Raw genomic sequence first — 17,997 nt, 5'->3', positions numbered from 1 at the left:
TGGAGCTGGAGTGGAAACACAACCCTGCAAGGACTCAGAGAGCGAGAGTACTTACACAATATTTATTTATCACAGCTAACAGGAAGAGACTTTCTAGAGGGCTCATTTAAACCGCCGTACAGCAAGTCCAAACACTTCATGAACATTGTGAGGGAATGTCTTTCTCTCGCTCCGAGCTCAGCGCTTCGTCACAAAGACTTTCGCTTTAAGATTTCATAGAAAAATCAAGACTGTCAATTGGTGTTCAGAAGAAAACCAAATCCGACAACAAGGTGAAACAAAGTACAGTAAAATACATTCTATCGTGTTTCGTCGTCACAGACAAACGAATCAGGAGCACAAATATGAAAGCTGAGATGGGGCTCTGATGTAATCAAGGCCAGAAACCAATAAAAAGGATGTAGCTGCAGCACCTGACGAGTCCAGGGCAGCACGGCGGACTGGCTCTTAACACTGTTTATCTGAGGATCACCTGAGAATTCTCATTATCTCACTGTGCAGCAGATGATGGTCTAGAGTCCAGAAACTCTGGTGCAGATCCAGATGCTGAGAGGTGAACTGTCCGTGTGTGTTCCACATCAGATAAGAGCCACAGAACTAACTGAATCGGAGGTTATTAGCTTCTCCTCCGTCCTTTCTCTGGAGTGATTCATTCGTTTCTGTTTCAAATCATTTTAATGGAAAAATAGAGGAATAAAAGCTCCGACCTGCTGTTGCTAACGGTGCTCAGCAGCACCAAACGCCTACATTTGAATTTTGTAATTAGGGTTTTCACTGTTCTGTGCTCCTTTTTGCCTGGGATCTGTGACAGGAAACACAAGCGGAGCAGTTTTGTAAGAGTTATGGCTTTTGGTTTCCCAGATTCAAACAGAAATCAGATTTAGGATGTGTGGAAAACACTCAACGGTCACTTTAATTGCAGTTAAGGCTCGTGGTGACGTTTCTGACTGCGTGTCCCAGCAAAAGACCCGACGCGTCGTTGAGCTGCCGTTGTTCTTTCCTGCAACCATCTAATGAAGACAATCATCTGAACAACAGTCCTCTGTAACACCTTGTCGATGCGCCTTTAGTCTGAGACGGTTCCTGACCAGAGCAGGGGTCTGCAAAAACAAGGAAGACAAGTTATTTCTGAAGCAGTGGACCATAAACATGTGTAAAACGCTTGTGCTGCAACGCGACGCCTGCTTCAGACTTACTGTCCCTCCAGTTCTTGTCCTTCATCTGCTTCTTCTCTACCGTTGATCTCCCATTCAGCTGGGAAATCCTGACCTTCATCATTCCAATTCAACTCTTCCTCCTCCTCCTCTTCATGGTATTCCTCAGGTGGTGGCTGCTCCTGGACTTCTTCCACCTCTTCATGCATCTCCATGACATTGTGGCTCTCCTCTGTCAGGCCTTCATCCCTCCCTAAACCCTCCTCATCTGCTGCAGGTGTCTCCTCTTCCACCGCCACCTCCTGTGGTTCTTCCTCTCTTAACATTTCATCTCTCTTCTGTTCCAGTACCAACTCCTGCTCAACTCCAGCTTCTTCGGGGGCCTCCTCTGCCAAGCGCTCACCTTCCTTCATCTCTATTGAATCTACGTCTCCCGTTTCCTCTGCAGAAGCGACATCACCCATCTGAGAGACCTCCTGCTGAGCTTCATCATGGGCAGGTGCCTCTTCTTTTACTTCTGCAGATGAAGCTTGTTGTTCCTCTTCAGTCCCTGCAGCTGCGTCTTCTTCAGCTGGCAGAGCCAGCTCAGGCTCGTCTGGGGGAGCCAGGTCCTCGGGCACGTCCGGGGGAGCCAGGTCCTCGGGCACATCTGGGGGAGCCAGGTCCTCGGGCCTGTCCAGGGGAGCCAGGTCCTCGGGCACATCCGGGGGAGCCAGGTCCTCGGGCACATCTGGGGGAGCCAGGTCCTCGGGCCTGTCCAGGGGAGCCAGGTCCTCGGGCACATCCGGGGGAGCCAGGTCCTCGGGCACGTCCGGGGGAGCCAGGTCCTCGGGCACATCTGGGGGAGCCAGGTCCTCGGGCCTGTCCAGGGGAGCCAGGTCCTCGGGCACATCCGGGGGAGCCAGGTCCTCGGGCCTGTCCGGGGGAGCCAGGTCCTCAGGAGGATCCACAGGATCCAGGTCCTCAGGCTCAGCAGTAGTTTTGTCCCCCAGCTAAGAAGGCAGAAATCCACAAATGAGAGTCCATCAACTCCCAGTAAAGTGGAGCCTGCTCTGAATTGACTGCTCTCTCCTGACACACAGGTTTATACTCTATGAATCCAGTGGAGAATCTGTGTCAGGTAATTAGCAGCCTCAAATTAACGAGACGGATTATGGTCCTCAACGGACACTCACTTAATAGAAATAGAGGAAGAGACTCTGCGCTTACTTACTGTGCATGTAACTACCTGCCAGTTGTGAATTCGTGAAAAAAGAGGAGTCCAATTTTGTGCTCGTTACCTGGGTAACCTGCTTCTGTATGTCCTCTAGTCGAGCCTGGAGTCCAGAGGTGAGACCATGAGCTGCAGAGATCTGGTCCTGCAGACTCTGACGGAGGGAACCGAGCTGCTCCTCCATGCTGGCCTGCTGGAGCCACTTGAACTCTTCGCTTTGAAGTGCTTCTCTGAAAACAGGAGGATGAGCGTCAGATGCAGCTCAAGCCATCGACTCAACTGGAGAACTGCTTCCCAGTGGCCCAGTGACTTATTTTCATTGCTTTTGATTTGAAGAAGCACAACCCAACATGAGGGAATTCTACACCTTTGTGTCTTCTAGAATGTGGGGGATCTATTTTAGTGCTGCCCCATTTCCTCTGTCAGGGTCAGACCTTCGCTTTAAACTAGGCTACCGTGCTTCACAATTGCAGCAGTGGAGGACTGAAAAGGAGGCAGAAGTGAGTTTCATTTTAACGCGTTTCTTCCACAGTAGTGGAAAACTGCTTGTTTCCATTTGAACAGGACTCAGATTTTAGTTTTTTCAGAATTTTGCAGAACTGCTTTTCAGAACTGCTCATGTGGTGACCTTCAAATCCGAAGTTGTATCTCAACTCTCCAGCTCTAAAAGTTGTGTTGTGGCACAGTGGAATGCTTTTCACGGTGTGCCGAGACTGGTCCACAGAGACGGTGGCAGTGGGGCTTTGACAAAGTCAACATTGAGTTATGGGTCAGAGGAGGCCAGATATTTCCACCTCGGCTCCAAACTCTTTGAGCCACAACTTACCTAACCGTTGCAACGCCATGTGTTCTGGCCTCCAGCTGGCCCTGGCAGATCTCTACCTGCTCCTTCAGGCTGAGAACCAGGGCTCCCTGTGCATCCAGGGTGCTGCTCAGCGCCGTCACGTGTCCAGTTCCATCTTCCAGCTTTGATTCAGCCTCCCTTAGACTTCCAGTCAATACCTCAACCTTGCGAGACATTTCAGAGCTCAGCGCAGCCAGGCCGTCCACCTGACTTTTGACCCCCTCAAACTCCTCGCTCTTCCCTTTCAGCGTGGCCTGCAGCTGGCTCAGCTGCTCCAGGGACACGGTGGCTCGTTGCATCTCAGCCAGGCGGTTTTTCATCTCGGTGTGGAGCAACAGCACCTGAGCCGGGAGGTCGGACGACTTGAGCTGCTCGGCTGTAGCCAAGGCCACGCCCAGCTGCTTCTGAGCCAGCGAGGAGGACTCCTCCAGGGCATTCAGGCGGGTCTCCAGACTCTCTGAGAGGTGCTGCTGGAAGGAGATGTACAGAAGTAATGTAGACACGTCTAGAACCAGAATTAAATTTGCATGCTCAGGTATTAAAAGGTTCTTTGCAAACGCCCATGTGTCGCGACAATGCTCGGCCCTCAGCTGCTTTGGCTGCAGGAACATTTTGGTACACTCTGTTCCATGTGTCCACAAACACTCAGGGATACTGGGACCATTCATACAGGCCACTTTTTAGGGGCCATTCTTTTTTCCAAATCAAATTGTAAAATCAGGCTGAGCTGCTTTGCTAACAGGACAGACGAATAACCGCAAGGATGCTGAAATGGGGCAACAACATGGTGCTGCAGGTCGGTCTGACTTTGATAAGTAAAATGGTAAAAGTGGGAATCACCCACACAGTGTTATAAAACATTTATTTAAGTGGGAAGTAAAATGCCTGCCACAACTCTTCTGCAGCTGCAGGAGGAGGCTGAAGTAGACCCAGTCCCGCTGAGCCTTGCCTGCAGCAACGTCGTAAAAATAGTTGAGCGCTTTTTAAAGGTGTAAAATGCTGCTCGTGGCAGCCGCGGAGCTCCTGCTGAAGCAGCACTCAAGCACCACTTTAGTCAGGCTGATTCACGAGACAACAGATTCTAAAGGGTGATGCCTCTGTCGTCCACAAACACCGACTCGCCACTCTGAGCGAGGGTCTAAAAACAGCCCCTGTCCTGGTGTTAAATATCAAGAACCACAGACTAAATTTAGGCCTGGCACTCCGCTGCCTTGTTGTGGTGGCAGCTCAGGCCTGAAGCTCCTGACTGGACAATGTGATAATTTCTCACACATTTTTTTTAAACCTCTAATGCAGAGCCAAACAGCTTTTTTTGGATTCATTGAAAACAATCCAGTAACCCAGCAACAATAACTCAGGTACGACTCCCCCTGAGAGGGGTTATTCTGAGCAGCTGGAGGGTAAAAAGAATCTTCATGGAGGCTTTTGGCATTTTGAAATCTGATAGAGGCCCGAAGCTGTTCACGCTCTTCAGATGGTCACTCGCATGCACGACAAGTTTCCTTATTATGAGATTTCACCCCCCATAATAATACACAACATATGCCATGAGGGTGGGGGTGGGGTGACTTTGTAAAACTCCATACCTTCGTGCCTGACTGTCGGAATTCTTCGTGGGCAGCCTGGAGCTTCATTATTTTCACCTGCATGCCAGCCACACTGTCTGTTAATTGGCTTAAAGTTTGGTGCTGCTGGAAGCAGAACCACAGTCCGACGGCACCGCCAACCACAATAACCAGGAATAAAACCAGGTGGACGGAGGAAGAGTTTGCACCGGTGCGCACTTCGGCTTCCACAACATCATTCTTGAAAAAGTTCTCCTCGTGTTTGTGGTTGTTTTTGCTTTTCCGGTGCTTGGCAGTCATTGTTCCCCACCGCAGGGAAAGGACACGATGTTCCCGGCAGGCGGAGGAGGTGAGGTGAAGAGAGTGGAGGAAAGTGTCGGCGGACCGAGCAGAGCGCGGAGATCTGTGTCGTCCTCAGCGGCGCGCAGCTTCTTCTCGATGAAGATGAGGAGCGATCGAAGAGGGGATCAAAGAGGAGTGGAGCGAAGGGAGCGTGTGAAACCACTCCGGAGCAGGACAGGAGAGGGGCTGTTCTCTGGGAGGGGGTGAGACTCCGCCAACATGTGCTTGTCATCTGACGGCTCAACGGCGCGTCCGGTGGCGTGGAGGCAGCGCCGAGTCCTGCGCGCGTCCTGTGCGCCGTGGGGTTGCGCTAAACATCATGGATAAAGTTTAATAATAGATCAGAAGAATCAATTGACGCGTTGCTGAGGACGGTTGTGACTTTTCCCTCAGAATTCTTACGTTTTCTTAAAAAATGAGTCCTTTATTTTCAAAAAAATCAGCCTTTATCTATAACTTGTTACAACATTGGCCTACAAAATGCACTTAACTAAATGTTGTTGGCTGTAGAAACATTGTACAAGTAGATCTTTTATTTTTTCCCATCAGTACTATAAATCTTTTACATGCATCATCCAACAACGTTTTCCCCACACACGTCATGTAAAAAGAGGCGCTGCAGAAGCTGTGACACCTTTGAGCATTCTGTAATATAAACACATTTGATTCTCATCAGCTATTTTTATTGCAGCTTCAGAAATCAGCTGGACATAAAAGACTGTCATCAGGTTTTACTTTAATGCTAAACCCCAACAGGCCCATGCTCTCGGTCACGGATCCAGCCACTTCACATCCTGACGCTTTATTTTGCCACCGACTCCGCTGACATCAGGTCTCCTGCGTGGACCCTCCTGATCTTGCTGTGCCGACGTCAGCATCTTCACTCTGTGTGGAGAAGCGAGGTTATTGTCATCAGTGGGTTGGTGGACCTGGAATGGCTGCGTGTTCTCACCCCTGACGCTGAGGACAGTGGAGCACTCGGCCCGTCCCTGCGTGCTCTCTGCGGTGATGGTGTACTCGCCCATGTCTTTGGGCCCCACTCGAAGAATCAACAGGGAACACACCCCACATGTGTTGGAGATGTAGTAGTTGGTGTCTGTGTTCAAGCTGACGTGATTTCTGTACCAGGTGATCCGAGGTTTGGGGTTGCCTGTCACCGCACAGCTCATGTAGCACTCATAGCCTTTGGGCGCGTTGTGAAGCTTCAGTGGGACAATAAAGACTGGTGGACACTGCATGTCACGATCCCTGTGTGCTGGCGTGCTCAACGCAAACCTCTCTGTGGGGGACGAGATAAACATTGTCATCGCGTGTATTTTCTGCTCTTTGAGGGCGGTCGGAGAAGGCAAAGCACACCTTTCTTTTTCTCCGTCCCCCAGGTGGGAGACTCAGAAGGTGGGGAGATGCCCATGTCATTTTTGGCGTAGACTCTGAAGTGATAGACCCTCCCGTGCATGGTGTTGCAGACCGTGAACCTGTTATTGAAGAGCCTGTCGGCCACCGTGGCCCACGTGCCTTTGGTGGAGTCCAGTTTGGACACCGTGTAGTGGAGGCGGTCATCCAGCTTCTCGTCAGGAGACGGAAGCCAGGTGAGGGTCACCGTTCCGGGGACGTTTTCCTCAACTTCTATCGGTCCAGGTGGCCTTGGATCGTCTGTAAACACACTCTAACTACTTAAAGGCAGCTTTAGACACGATGCTAAAGACAAGGGGGCATTTGGGAATGTTCCTTTCACCTGTGACCCGAACCTCAATACTGAAAGTTTCCTGTCCTGCGAGATTTTTTACTAAAACGGAGTAAACGCCAGAATCAGATCGCTCGGAGGAAGGGATGAGCAGCTGGGAGGAACTGTCAGAATTGCTGATTGTAACTCTTTTCGTCACTGGAACGTTGTCCTTCAGCCACATGATGTCAGGCAGCGGGGACGCCTGCAAAGGAAACATTGGGCATATCGAATATAAACGTCCCAGGGTCACCATGGCACCACTAATCGAAGCAGTCATGTGATCTTATGTCTATGTACCATTCTTAAAACCCCGCTATGACCCAGTTCATCCCTGGTATAAATCGTACCTCGAAGTGCATCATGATCCTAACAGAGTTTCCTGCCTTCACAACCATGAAACTTTTCATTTTGTGGTTCGTGAACTTTGGCCTCACTATAACGACAAAATAAGAGCCGGAGGGTTCTTTAGAGTAAGTGTCGAACGCTCTTGGATTTCAAATTCTCATGCACTTTATGTATCTTGTAGCATAAATGAAACACATGAACAGCAATTCAATGAAATGGAGCTACAGGTTCAAAGTGCTGACCACATGTAATCAACCTTATTGTGTCTTGAATTCTCCTACCAGGTCTGGGCATTGCAGTAATGTATTTCTGCAGCTCCTCGGGGGGACCGTCTCCTCCATCATTGGTGGCAGTGACCCTGGCCCAGTACATATCCATGTGTTTAAGGCCTCTCACACTGAAGGACGTTGTGATGAGGGGGCTGGTGTTGCAGCGGGACCATTCGATGCAGTCTGCCTGACGTACGTCAATGAAATATCCCTTTGCCTCGTCCTGAATCCCTGGTTTCTCCTCGGGTTTGGTCCAAGTCAGGACAAAGTGGGTGTAGGAAGTTTCAGAAACCTTCAGACCAACAACCTTCCCAGGAGGTTCTTCAAAAGGTCACATAACACCAAACAATTAGTCTGGTGTGGAGTAATATCATAAAAGTAAGAAGAATAAGGGCGGACCAAAGGAAAAACTTACTTTTGGGATCTCGAGCGAAAACAAATTCTGACGGGCTGCTACATTCGCCAACTCCTGAGAGGTTCACAGCAGTGACTCTGAACTCATACTCCATCCCAGACACAACATCTCTAACGGCGCATTTCTTCTCTGGTTAAATCATAGAAAGAACAATAGGAAACGTCAGTGTTGCGGTTAAACAGCTGCTGTCGGATTAAGTTCTAGAAACCAAGAAGACCTTTGATGAGGTCATCTGTAGCATTGATGGTGGACCAGAGATTGCTTCCCTTCTTACGCTTCTCCACAAGGTAGCCGAGGATACGTGAACCTCCGCGGTTACTCGGTGCTTCCCAAGCAATGTTGATACAGTCATCAAAGGCACTGACCACCGCTGGAGGAGCTGGAGGACCAGGAAAAGCTGCGGAAAGCACATGGGAAAAAGGATACATTTAAAAAATCTATCTATCTATCTATCTATCTATCTATCTATCTATCTATCTATCTATCTATCTATCTATCTATCTATCTATCTATCTATCTATCTATCTATCTATCTATCTATCTATCTATCTATCTATCTATCTATCTAGCGCATATATAATGTACACCAGCAGAGGGCAGTAAAGAGCAGCAGCAGGTCAGCATACGGGTGTTACTCTCAGACTAATTAGTTCCGTGAGGCCATTTTAGTCCTTGTAGTGTCGTGTTATTTACTCATTTTCACGAAAAAAGTCGTTTTATTTTCCTGCCATTGTTTACAGTTTGAAATTAGAATGATGAATTAATCATTTTTTTTGGAGTTTTGAAATAAAACAAAAAAAATCACAGGAAAGGACAAGTGGCAGCCTTCATCATTGGAAGTTTCATCATTGGAACCTTTATCATTGGAACCTTTATCATTGGAACCTTCATCATTGGAAGCTTCATCATTGGAAACTTCATCATTGGGGCTGTGACTTGAGGAGTTTGGTGACTCTGATGCTTCTGAAGTTTTGTCTCCAGCAGAGCTTGTAAGTACAACTTCTTTTTTTTTTCTTCTTCTTTTCATTTCAGCCAAGGCCAAACTCGCCAGCGCCTTGCCGCCAGCGCTTTCTTGTATCCCCTCACAGCCTAGAAACCAAGTGTTCTGGTGATATTTTATTGGAATTATGAACTTTTTAATAATTTCTGGCACTCTTGCATAATTATTTTGAAGTAACTCACTACTGAATAATTGATAATTGAGCTTCATTTGCTGGCTGTTGAACTGACACACAGATTCCAACATGCGCAAGTTTCAGAACTTATTCTTCATCATTGGCCTTGTTGCTCCCCAAAAAAGTCTTTTCTTTTTGTTATTCTTGAGTTTTGACTAGTTTTAAAGTCATCTGTGCTGGCTCTTGTATTACTGTTTCCATAATTCAGAGGGGTCAAAGTTCATACTCTGGCAGGCTCCAGAACTAAATGTAGTTTTATGCAGGAGGGTTTGATTAAACATTCATGGAACTGGCCTGATGGGACTCACCCAGTGTGCCGGCCTGCATTTCGTCCGTCTCCATCATTTCACTGGTGCCCTCCGCCGTCACGGCCCAGATACGGTAGCAGTATTTCCGGCCGTGCTCCACGTCCGTGTCGCGGTGGCGGGGCACGCCTGGAATTTCCCCGAGTTTCTTCCACGTATTTCGTCCCACTTGCTGTCGTTCCATCAGGTAGTGAGTCACCGGCGAGCCCCCGTCATCTTTTGGAGGCCTCCACTTAAATTCAACGCACGTGGCGGAGCTCTCGGTGGTCTCTGCAGGACCCAGGGGTGGAGTGGGTTTGTCTGAAACATGGGCAAAGGTTTGAAAGTGCCTCTAATGCTGAAATGTTTCTTCACCTCGAAAACTTGGGATATTTTTTTCAATGTTTGATGTTATTCTTGCATAAATGGCGTTCCCATTTTAAAGGTCGACTCTGATGAATAAAAACAGGCTTTGAGGTTTGTAAAAAAAAAAGAAACAACCCTCATCTCGATGTGTTTTCGCCATAGTTATGGTGGTTAGATTGGAAAATAATCACCTCATCTGTCCAGGCACAGATGGGCTCATTGAAATGTTGTGTTTGCTGAAAATGCGTGCATTATTTTATTTTTTTAATGAAAAATGACACAGTTAATGACTGTTTGCTTTCCTAAAGACTTTACCAGAGTTTCCTCCACTGCAATAAGAGCTGTTGTATTTATCAAAATGTGTCTTTTAGACAGATTTGAATGTCAGTGACTTGAATTTAATTTGTGGCTTCACATGCGGTTCATTCCACATGTTGAAGGTCTCCTTTCATCCTTTCTTCACTGACCGAGTACAATTAGCTGGGAAATTGCCTCCGTGACGCCGTGTTGGTTCTTCAGCTTTATCTTGATCTCTCCGGTGTCCTTCCTCTGGCATCTGCTCAGGAGCAGTCGGCTTTGACTCCTACACTTCTCCACCTTCACGTTATTGTCACCGAGCAGCTCCTCTCCTTCTCTGTACCACTGGATCCTAATGGGTTCCTGGCCAATAAAGGGCATTTTGAACATGGCGTTTTGTCCCGCTCTGACCTTCACAGGCTCGGTGAAAACGCAGACGTCTTCGGGTCTGAATCTCGGTGGATCTAAACAAAGAGACTGTTTCATAAACTGAGCCTAAAGTGTCGGTTTTCTTTACGTGAACGTCATCTAACCTTTGACATTGATCATTGCCTCTGTCTTCCGACCGTCGGCCACAAAGCGGTATTTCCCAGAATGCTCCTCTTTACACTTTGTTATGATTAGTTTGTGGACGGCACCTTCCCTGATGATGCAGAACTGGTCATCTGGAGGGATCTGTAAACAGACATCTGGATGGAATTAAACCGTCTGATATTACAGAAGTAAAGCAGGAAGGTTCCATCAGCAGCTTCCTGCAGTGGACTCGGCCCAGGCCACTCACCTTTCGACCCTCCTTGAACCAGACCCCCTCACAGTCCTCGCTGCTGAGCTTACACATCAGCTCCGCAGCCTCGTTGACGACGGCGTCCACATCGGACAAGCCGCAGATGAAATGAACCCCCGGATCTGAATGGGAGAACATTTGGACCTGATGAGTGCGTTGACTGGTGAAAACAAGGCTGCCCCGCGCTGGTGTGATAACAGCTAATATTTGTCTGTGGGAGGTTTGGAGGGGAAGTGCTTTGTTCACGCTGATGGTTACATAGATTATAATTTATTATGCTGTGCTTGCAGATCATCCGGGATCAGATTATACATAAAGATGACAAAACAGTGTTTTTTTTCCCAGGTTGCCGCGGAAATTCCCGATGGTGCGGAAACAACTTTGATAAATCACATGGGGAGAACAATGGATGAATGAGTAACGAATGTATGATAATTTGCTTGTTGGGGAATGAGCAGGAGATTAATGTCGAGCGTGTAATTGAGCCTATTTTCTTCGTTAATCTCTCCATCATCCTTGAGTCGTGATGGCTTTTGTTTGGTCGACTGCGTTTGGGTCCTAATCTGCCGTGTGTGTGTGTGTGTGTGTGTGTGTGTGTGTGTGTGTGTGTGTGTGTGTGTGTGTGTGTGTGTGTGTGTGTGTGTGTGTGTTCTACAGGCCAGTGAGTCATGGTTTTACTCTGTTTAGTCACCGATAACTGTGTCTTCCGTCAGTGGGCCTTGTCTTTTACGTCTGATAGAACCAGCTGCACTCTCCGTCTCTTCATCCTCGTCGACCTCCTCCTGACTTTGACCTTTCAAAATATACAAATAAAAATCCGTATGAATTTACATCACACAAGACACGTGTAAAAGACGGCGTGCATGAGTCAGAGAAGTGTTTTCATTAATGTGCGTGATGCTACATCCCATCTCTGAGTCAGGCTCTTACCTCTCGCCGGGGTCCGTGACGTCTTTTCACCACTTTCCTTTTCATTTACTGAATCCAGGGTTTCTGCTGGGAGTACCTTCTCATCCTTCTCGTCCCCATCAAAGTTACTTGCTTCGTCGCATTCATTTGCATCTGCATTGAAGAGACACTTGGATGACGTCACAATCCGGAACTCAAAATAAATTCCAGATATTTACTAATGCTCTGAACAATCCGACACGCTTCCCTCATCTACATAGAAGCCAGCAGAGGCAGTCAAAGACAAACACGCGGCTGGAATGTTGATCAGAAAGCTCATTTCATTTCCAATCATACCGCCTGAACGGCTGCTCCTGTTGCATCATTGCATCACATTGATGTGACCTGTTTTCTATATTGTCAAGCAGGCGTCTGACAGGTGAGATGGTTCGTTTCACCAAAGCTCCGTTTCAAACGCTGGGTTATTGAGATGGGAGCGATGATGAGGAGTCGGCGTGGAGCATTTCCTTGCAGATAGATGTTCTCCAGCAGTACTTACCCATCGCAGCCTGCTTCTCTCTGACCTTCCTGCTTTGTCTTTGGCATTTGTCTTTCTCTCCATCGGCAGATCCTGTTGGATCTTTCCTGTCATCATCAGGTGCTGCGCAGTCTTTATTTCCACCAGCGTGTCCTGCAGAGACTCCATTATTTACAAGGGATCCGCTACAGATGTTATTTCTGCTGACTGATCCAGTTGGGACCTTCTTTCCATCAGTAGATAAAGCAGGGTCTTGATTTCCCTCAGAGGATCCAGTAAAAACTTTATTTTCCCTGACCGTTGGAGCAGTAGCAGATCCAGGAGAGATTGCATTGCTCACAGATCTGGCAGAGATCTCGCTTCCATCCGCCATCACTTTATTTTGGCCTAAGACAGATTCTGGGTTAGTTTTCCATCAATGTTTTCATAAGAGAAAACACACTGGTGTCAGCTGTTTTCTATAGTTTCCTGTCTGATGGTGGAATCGGCCATTGTTCTGTCCTTAGTTTGGTGTATTAAATCTTTACCTGATCCACTGGAGATCTTCTCCCCAGGAATATCTTCTCCATCGTGATCTGTGGAATTCAAATGAAAATATTTTGTCATTAACACAGTAACCAGTTGGTTTTTGTGTGTTTACTACCTGGCATAGATGGAGCTGTTCCCTTGTTCAGCATCGTCTGAGCAGATCCCATGTGTGCCTGGTGCTCAGGACCGGTTCCATTGCTTGTGGTCACCTCGGGCTTTCTCTGACTGTCGTCGCTTCTCTTGCCGTGTTTCTTTTCATGCGTGGCCTTGACAGATGTTAGAATCCTCTCCATCTGCTCTTGGAGTTTTATTTGCTGCTGCTGCGCTGCCTTCTCCAGGTCAACGCGTGCTCCACCAGCCACGGATGCTTTACGAGCCGCCTTCTCGCCCGCTGACGCAGGGTCGCGCTCGGCTGAGGGGGTGAAACACAGAACGTGCGCTATCATCTGTGAAGATTACACGCCGGCCAGATGCTGATTATTGGTGCAGTGTGAGATATTAGGTTACCTTCCACCAGCAGCCAGGCGCTGCAGGTTCTCTTCCCCACCACAGCTGAGTAGATCCCTCTGTCCTCCTGCTGGCAGTCCCTGACCATCAGCCTGTGGATCAGCTGGTGGTCGGACACGTTCACGCTGTATTTTGCTCCATCCTGGATGACGCTGCCATTACCCATCCACGTGATGTTGGACACCGGGTGTGTGAGCACACACTCAAAGAGGGCCTCTTCGCTTTCCTGCGCTTTGACCTCCTCGATTTTTACAACAAATTCCACATTGGACACTTAGAAAACAAAGAGAAGAGATCAATGAAAGTAGTCCAAGAGAGGCTAGAACAAGGCAGAGATTCCTAGCATCACCGCTATATTGATTGGTCCATTATTTTTGAGAGGTTGTGATGTTTTTCATACTACCAAGAACCTTTTTGACAGAACTTTTCAGGACGAGTGTGGAAATGTGTGCAGCATTAGAATCACAATCATGTTCCTGAGACCTACATTTACACTCTGGGAGGAAGCTACCGTCATGACCATCACTGTCACCGTTCATCTGAAAGCGCTCCGTCTCCGCCGTGCTCTCCCCAGTTTGACTCATCAGACCTGCGCTCCTCCCAGCGTTTATCTGGTTGAGTGTTGCTGTTTTCTCTTCATTGTAGGGAATCACGCCATCCTGCCATGTTCACAGAGGGACAGACGTGGTTTATCTATGAAAGGGCCTCATCCACTCATATAAGACGCCATTTCTTTTTTCTATATGTCCCAGTAAAGAAGGTAAAACTAGCAAAGATGTGTCAAGAAGAGCATGCTGTCCATAACAGGCTATTAACCATCATACAGACTCTCCTACCAGACACTTATTTTGCTCGCTCTCCCTTTTCTTTGCTTCAACTTTCATGACGATCAAATCTGTGTCTTCAACACCAAATTGGGCACAGATGTGTTTGTAGTCTCTGCTGTCGGCGTTCAGCATGGCGTCCCAGAATGCTTTTTCCGTCCTCCCATCTGTCGGTCTTGTCTGCTCTTCCTCCGCTTTGGCGGCGGCGCTAGACAAGTATTAAAAAGTAACGTTCAGGGCTGGGCGGGACGTTGGCAATGAAATCCCATCTGCACAAGCGGCTCGTGCGCTCTCACCTTTTCCTCAGCAGTTTTCTGAAGTCGACGGGATCTGTTGAAGCTACGAAAAGAGGAGTGTGTTCACTCAACAGGGGGCAGGACCCATTTACGGGGAGAAGATGAAGCGTACACGCTGAACAGCTCACCTCCAGCCACTGTTAATTTTGCTGAGCAGACAGCTCGGCCGTATTTGTTCACCACAAAACACTTGTACGTGTCCTCTTCTGCTGCCGAGACTCTGCGAATCTGCAAATGTGACGTGGCAGCTTAGAAGACGTCCAGAATGTTTAAGTAGTTTTGCCTTCAGTAGTTTTGCGGTGGACTCACCCACCTTGAGTACATGCTCTCCTGTGGATTCGTTGTAGGTGGTCTGAAATGTTTCATTCTCTGAGATGGCTCCTTTTGTTCTCTTCCATGACACATCTGGTTTTGGATCACCTTTGACCCTGACCCGGAAAACCGCCGTTTCCCCTGGAAGCGGCGTGCATTTACAGTGACAAAAATCATTCTTGAATTTTGAATTTGAATCAGTGGTCGGATGAGTGACGCCCACCTTCCTCAACAGTTGCCGGGGCTGGTTTACACTGGAAGTCTGGGGTGCTTTGGCCCTCAGGTATGCTGGTTACAAACTGTGTGATGACGACTCCAGGAAGTCTGGATCTCTTCCTCAGCACGGCTGAAACAATCATGGAAATATGTTGGCATTTACTTTCAACCCAAATTGGACCAAAGCATAAATACTGAGGACAAAGAGGAGTGAAAATGATTAGTTTGTGCTACCAGCAGAGGTCAGAGCTGTCACACAATTCCTGTGACGCGTCTTAAACGAGGGTGAACCCGTCACAGACTTTAACGTGATATTTATTTATTTAGGTCCACTTTGAGATGGTTTGTCTCATACTGTTTATATATGCACTGTAGTGTTTGGTCTTTTTATGATGCTTTTCATCTTTTCATGTTAGAAAGCAAATTCAGGGGCCATTTAAACCAGTTATGAAATGTGCGGTCAAAGTGGTCAATAATACCCAGCAGGGGGCTGGAAATGTTCACTTTGTACAGTTTCAGCATGATTACAGCCAAGAGACGAACGTTACCTGACTTGTTGCCAGACACCTCGTTGAAATGCTGAATGTACTGATGAACAATGGAGAAACCTGAGTGGAAGAAAATGATACAGTCATAGAGGGAGAAGAGCGCAGGCAAATGTGAGGCCCTTAGCCTCCAGCAGCCTCCATCCAGGAGAAGCTGCTCATTATTAGTCTCCTGTGTGAAATTGCAAGTTATGACCTGCAGGCACATTTCCCCATATTTGTACAAATGTTACGTATTATCTAAGCCACGTGATGCATTTGCTGTCCGAAGGAAAATGATAAAGGAAAGGAGGGAAAGAGAGAGGGACTGGATTTATTTCTCCTCCTGGGTTTTTATCAGAGAAGCTTCCATAAAATGTACATTAACCTTCATAGAAGATTGGACCAGTATCAGATGCAAATATTCCCTCAAGTATTCATTATGTCCATTACAGTGAACAAAAGCTATAACTATAAAGGTACAGAAAAGATAAAATCACAATGCTGATTTATTTTGTGTTTGAGTTTGGTGACGTTATCACGTCGACCTGCAAAAGCTGCTGAAATCCCGCTGGAGGATTTTCTTATATCTTTGAATAATCGTACCCAGTGGGTGGAGCCTAACTGATGTGGTCGTTGTGAAAACGCCACACCTGTTGCTGTGTACTGCTGTTGCTATGCTAGATGTCTTATTTGGAGGCAGTGAGCAGCCTGAAAGATCTCATCTAGCCAGTCATACAGGTGGGTGTTTGTTGCTTTGTGAGTACCGTAACTCGAGGATTAGGAAGGAGTACCCAAGCGATCAGGTAGAGGGAGGAGCTGTGAGTTTAAAATGGTGTTTCAGACGTATGAGAACATGAAATATGTGGATGATGTGAGACTGCAGTACCGTACTTTTAATTCTGCCCGGCTTTTTCCACATCTTGTCAAAAGGTGTTTTTTTTGGTTTTTTTTAAACCTGCAAAAGAGGGAGAATAAAGATTTTTAGCACCAGAACCCAGACATAAACTCCACCATCCTCTGCACGAGATTCCACACGCTGATCCTCATATGATGCATTTATAATAATAATAATTACAAAAACAAGCAGTAGAGGATCTCCTTAATCCTGACTCTTTCCCTTGAGCAAGGGCAGGGAAGTGGTCGGTGAGGCACTGAGGAGAGCGCTCAGCTACCGACCTAAAGCTGCAACCCTCAGCATCTGAATGGTAACAGCAGGGAACTGGCTGTCAGCCATGCTGGAGTCAACACAGTTTGTTTTAAACGATGAGCCGCTTTCGCTTTGACAATCTAACGAGGGTTCAGCAAAAATGCGCAGTTCCGCACGTGGCCACTAGGTGAAAAATCTGAAGCAGCGTAGACAGCAAACGCCATTGGAGGACATCATTAGGAGTGTCTTCATCCCAACTAATACGTCACAAATTCATTACAGAAACCAGCATCACGGTAATAATCTCAAGTTCTAACTTTTGGAAACGAATCATTTTCGTTTCATCTTGTCAAGCACTTTAAACTCTCTTTGATCACCGTAGTAAAATCTTTTTAACCATCGTCTGGAGGTTTAAAGTGTCACCCCAGTGTTCTGTACTGACAACAGTCTGACATAAATGATAAAGATAAGAGTCAGTAAACTAAATAAAGAGCTGTAATGGTGTGGTCAGTTACATTTTCATACATCATCTCCAGCATGATCAACGGAGATCTTTCACCATCAGCAACGGGGGTTTGGATGATCAAATAAGCAAAATGACATCAGCGATGTGAGAACCTATGACTGCTGAAAAAGGGACACGTAATATTACTGTTTACCAGCAAAAGGGAACCCGAGCACTCCGAACGTGTCGCGTTGTAGCCTACTTGTTTGGAATGTACCCTTGGTTCCACACAGAGAGAAACAGCGTGAGGAAGAGTGTTTTACCTGTCTGCAAACCCCGTCGTCACTGCCTCTGAGCCTCTGAGCCTGATTTACAGATGTGGCGTCAGCTCTCTTCTTCCTGGATTTGACTGAATGTTAGCTCCTCTGGGAGAACGCGTTGGCTTGTGAAGCTTGGCGGCGTGCAGCTTCACAGCGACTGTCAAGGAGAGGATTCCTGTTCTGATGGATGCTCAAAGCAGGTGGGTTATTATGAAGGGGGAGTGTGAAGGGTGGCGGGGATGGGGGGCTTACATGGGGGGGTGGATGAAGTAAATAGAGATGAATAGCCTCGGGGGGAGAGGGTGAAACCCACCAATGTCAACTTCACTGCTGAAGTTTTCCCCGCACTGATGTAACTCAACAGAACACACGCTTTTCACACAGGAAGCGTCTCATTAAGTTGTACCTGAGACGTCGCGTCACTGTTTTCATATAAATTAAGAAGCAAACATTCTACCTATAGGCTGGGTCGAAATGGGCGAACTGTATAAGGGTCTAGTTCTGACCTTGAGTGACAGTTACTAGAAGTGCTCTGATGAATTTTGATCATGAAAGGTATTCCAGGAATGTGACCCGCCGTCGTCTTTCCTTGAACTTGAAGATTCGCAGGGATTCGGTGTTAAAACCTTCCCTTGTTATTGGAGATCACATGTCCTGAGCAGGCTCCTCA

The 17,997-nt window shown here is 47.4% G+C and overlaps 2 protein-coding genes across 3 annotated transcripts; both read right to left on the bottom strand.

Annotated features, from left to right (window-relative positions):
* Positions 1-42: 42 nt before the first annotated feature.
* On the bottom strand, positions 43-5,368 carry LOC101062387 (actin cytoskeleton-regulatory complex protein PAN1). Of its 2 annotated transcripts, none has more exons than XM_011602659.2 (5): positions 4,798-5,368; positions 3,194-3,678; positions 2,435-2,597; positions 1,197-2,146; positions 43-1,100 (listed from the first exon to the last, which is right to left on the bottom strand). In XM_011602659.2, exons 1-5 carry the CDS (start codon positions 5,074-5,076, stop codon positions 1,067-1,069), a joined length of 1,911 nt encoding a protein of 636 aa, XP_011600961.2. In that variant the 5' UTR covers positions 5,077-5,368; the 3' UTR covers positions 43-1,066. The 2 variants fall into 2 exon arrangements, with proteins under 2 accessions (XP_011600961.2, XP_011600960.2); XM_011602658.2 differs by having other exon boundaries at positions 44-1,100; positions 3,194-3,681.
* Positions 5,369-5,779: 411 nt separating this feature from the next.
* Positions 5,780-16,371, bottom strand: LOC101062164 (immunoglobulin-like and fibronectin type III domain-containing protein 1). Its single transcript, XM_029833690.1, has 26 exons — positions 16,307-16,371; positions 15,437-15,496; positions 14,896-15,018; positions 14,674-14,813; positions 14,489-14,588; positions 14,361-14,403; positions 14,077-14,272; positions 13,728-13,899; positions 13,241-13,513; positions 12,849-13,145; positions 12,733-12,780; positions 12,227-12,592; positions 11,710-11,841; positions 11,471-11,572; positions 10,777-10,901; positions 10,529-10,670; positions 10,166-10,459; positions 9,357-9,653; positions 8,091-8,270; positions 7,874-8,002; positions 7,471-7,779; positions 7,192-7,277; positions 6,854-7,046; positions 6,475-6,771; positions 6,071-6,397; positions 5,780-6,003 (listed from the first exon to the last, which is right to left on the bottom strand). The coding sequence occupies exons 1-26, from the start codon at positions 16,332-16,334 to the stop codon at positions 5,999-6,001; spliced, it is 4,464 nt and encodes a 1,487-aa protein (XP_029689550.1). The 5' UTR covers positions 16,335-16,371; the 3' UTR covers positions 5,780-5,998.
* Between the last annotated feature and the right edge of the window lie 1,626 nt (positions 16,372-17,997).

The sequence above is a fragment of the Takifugu rubripes genome, chromosome 3, assembly GCF_901000725.2.
Source record: "Takifugu rubripes chromosome 3, fTakRub1.2, whole genome shotgun sequence".
Classification (NCBI taxonomy): domain Eukaryota; kingdom Metazoa; phylum Chordata; class Actinopteri; order Tetraodontiformes; family Tetraodontidae; genus Takifugu; species Takifugu rubripes.
Note: the sequence above shows the minus strand (reverse complement) of the source record. Positions and strands in the feature narration are given on the sequence as shown.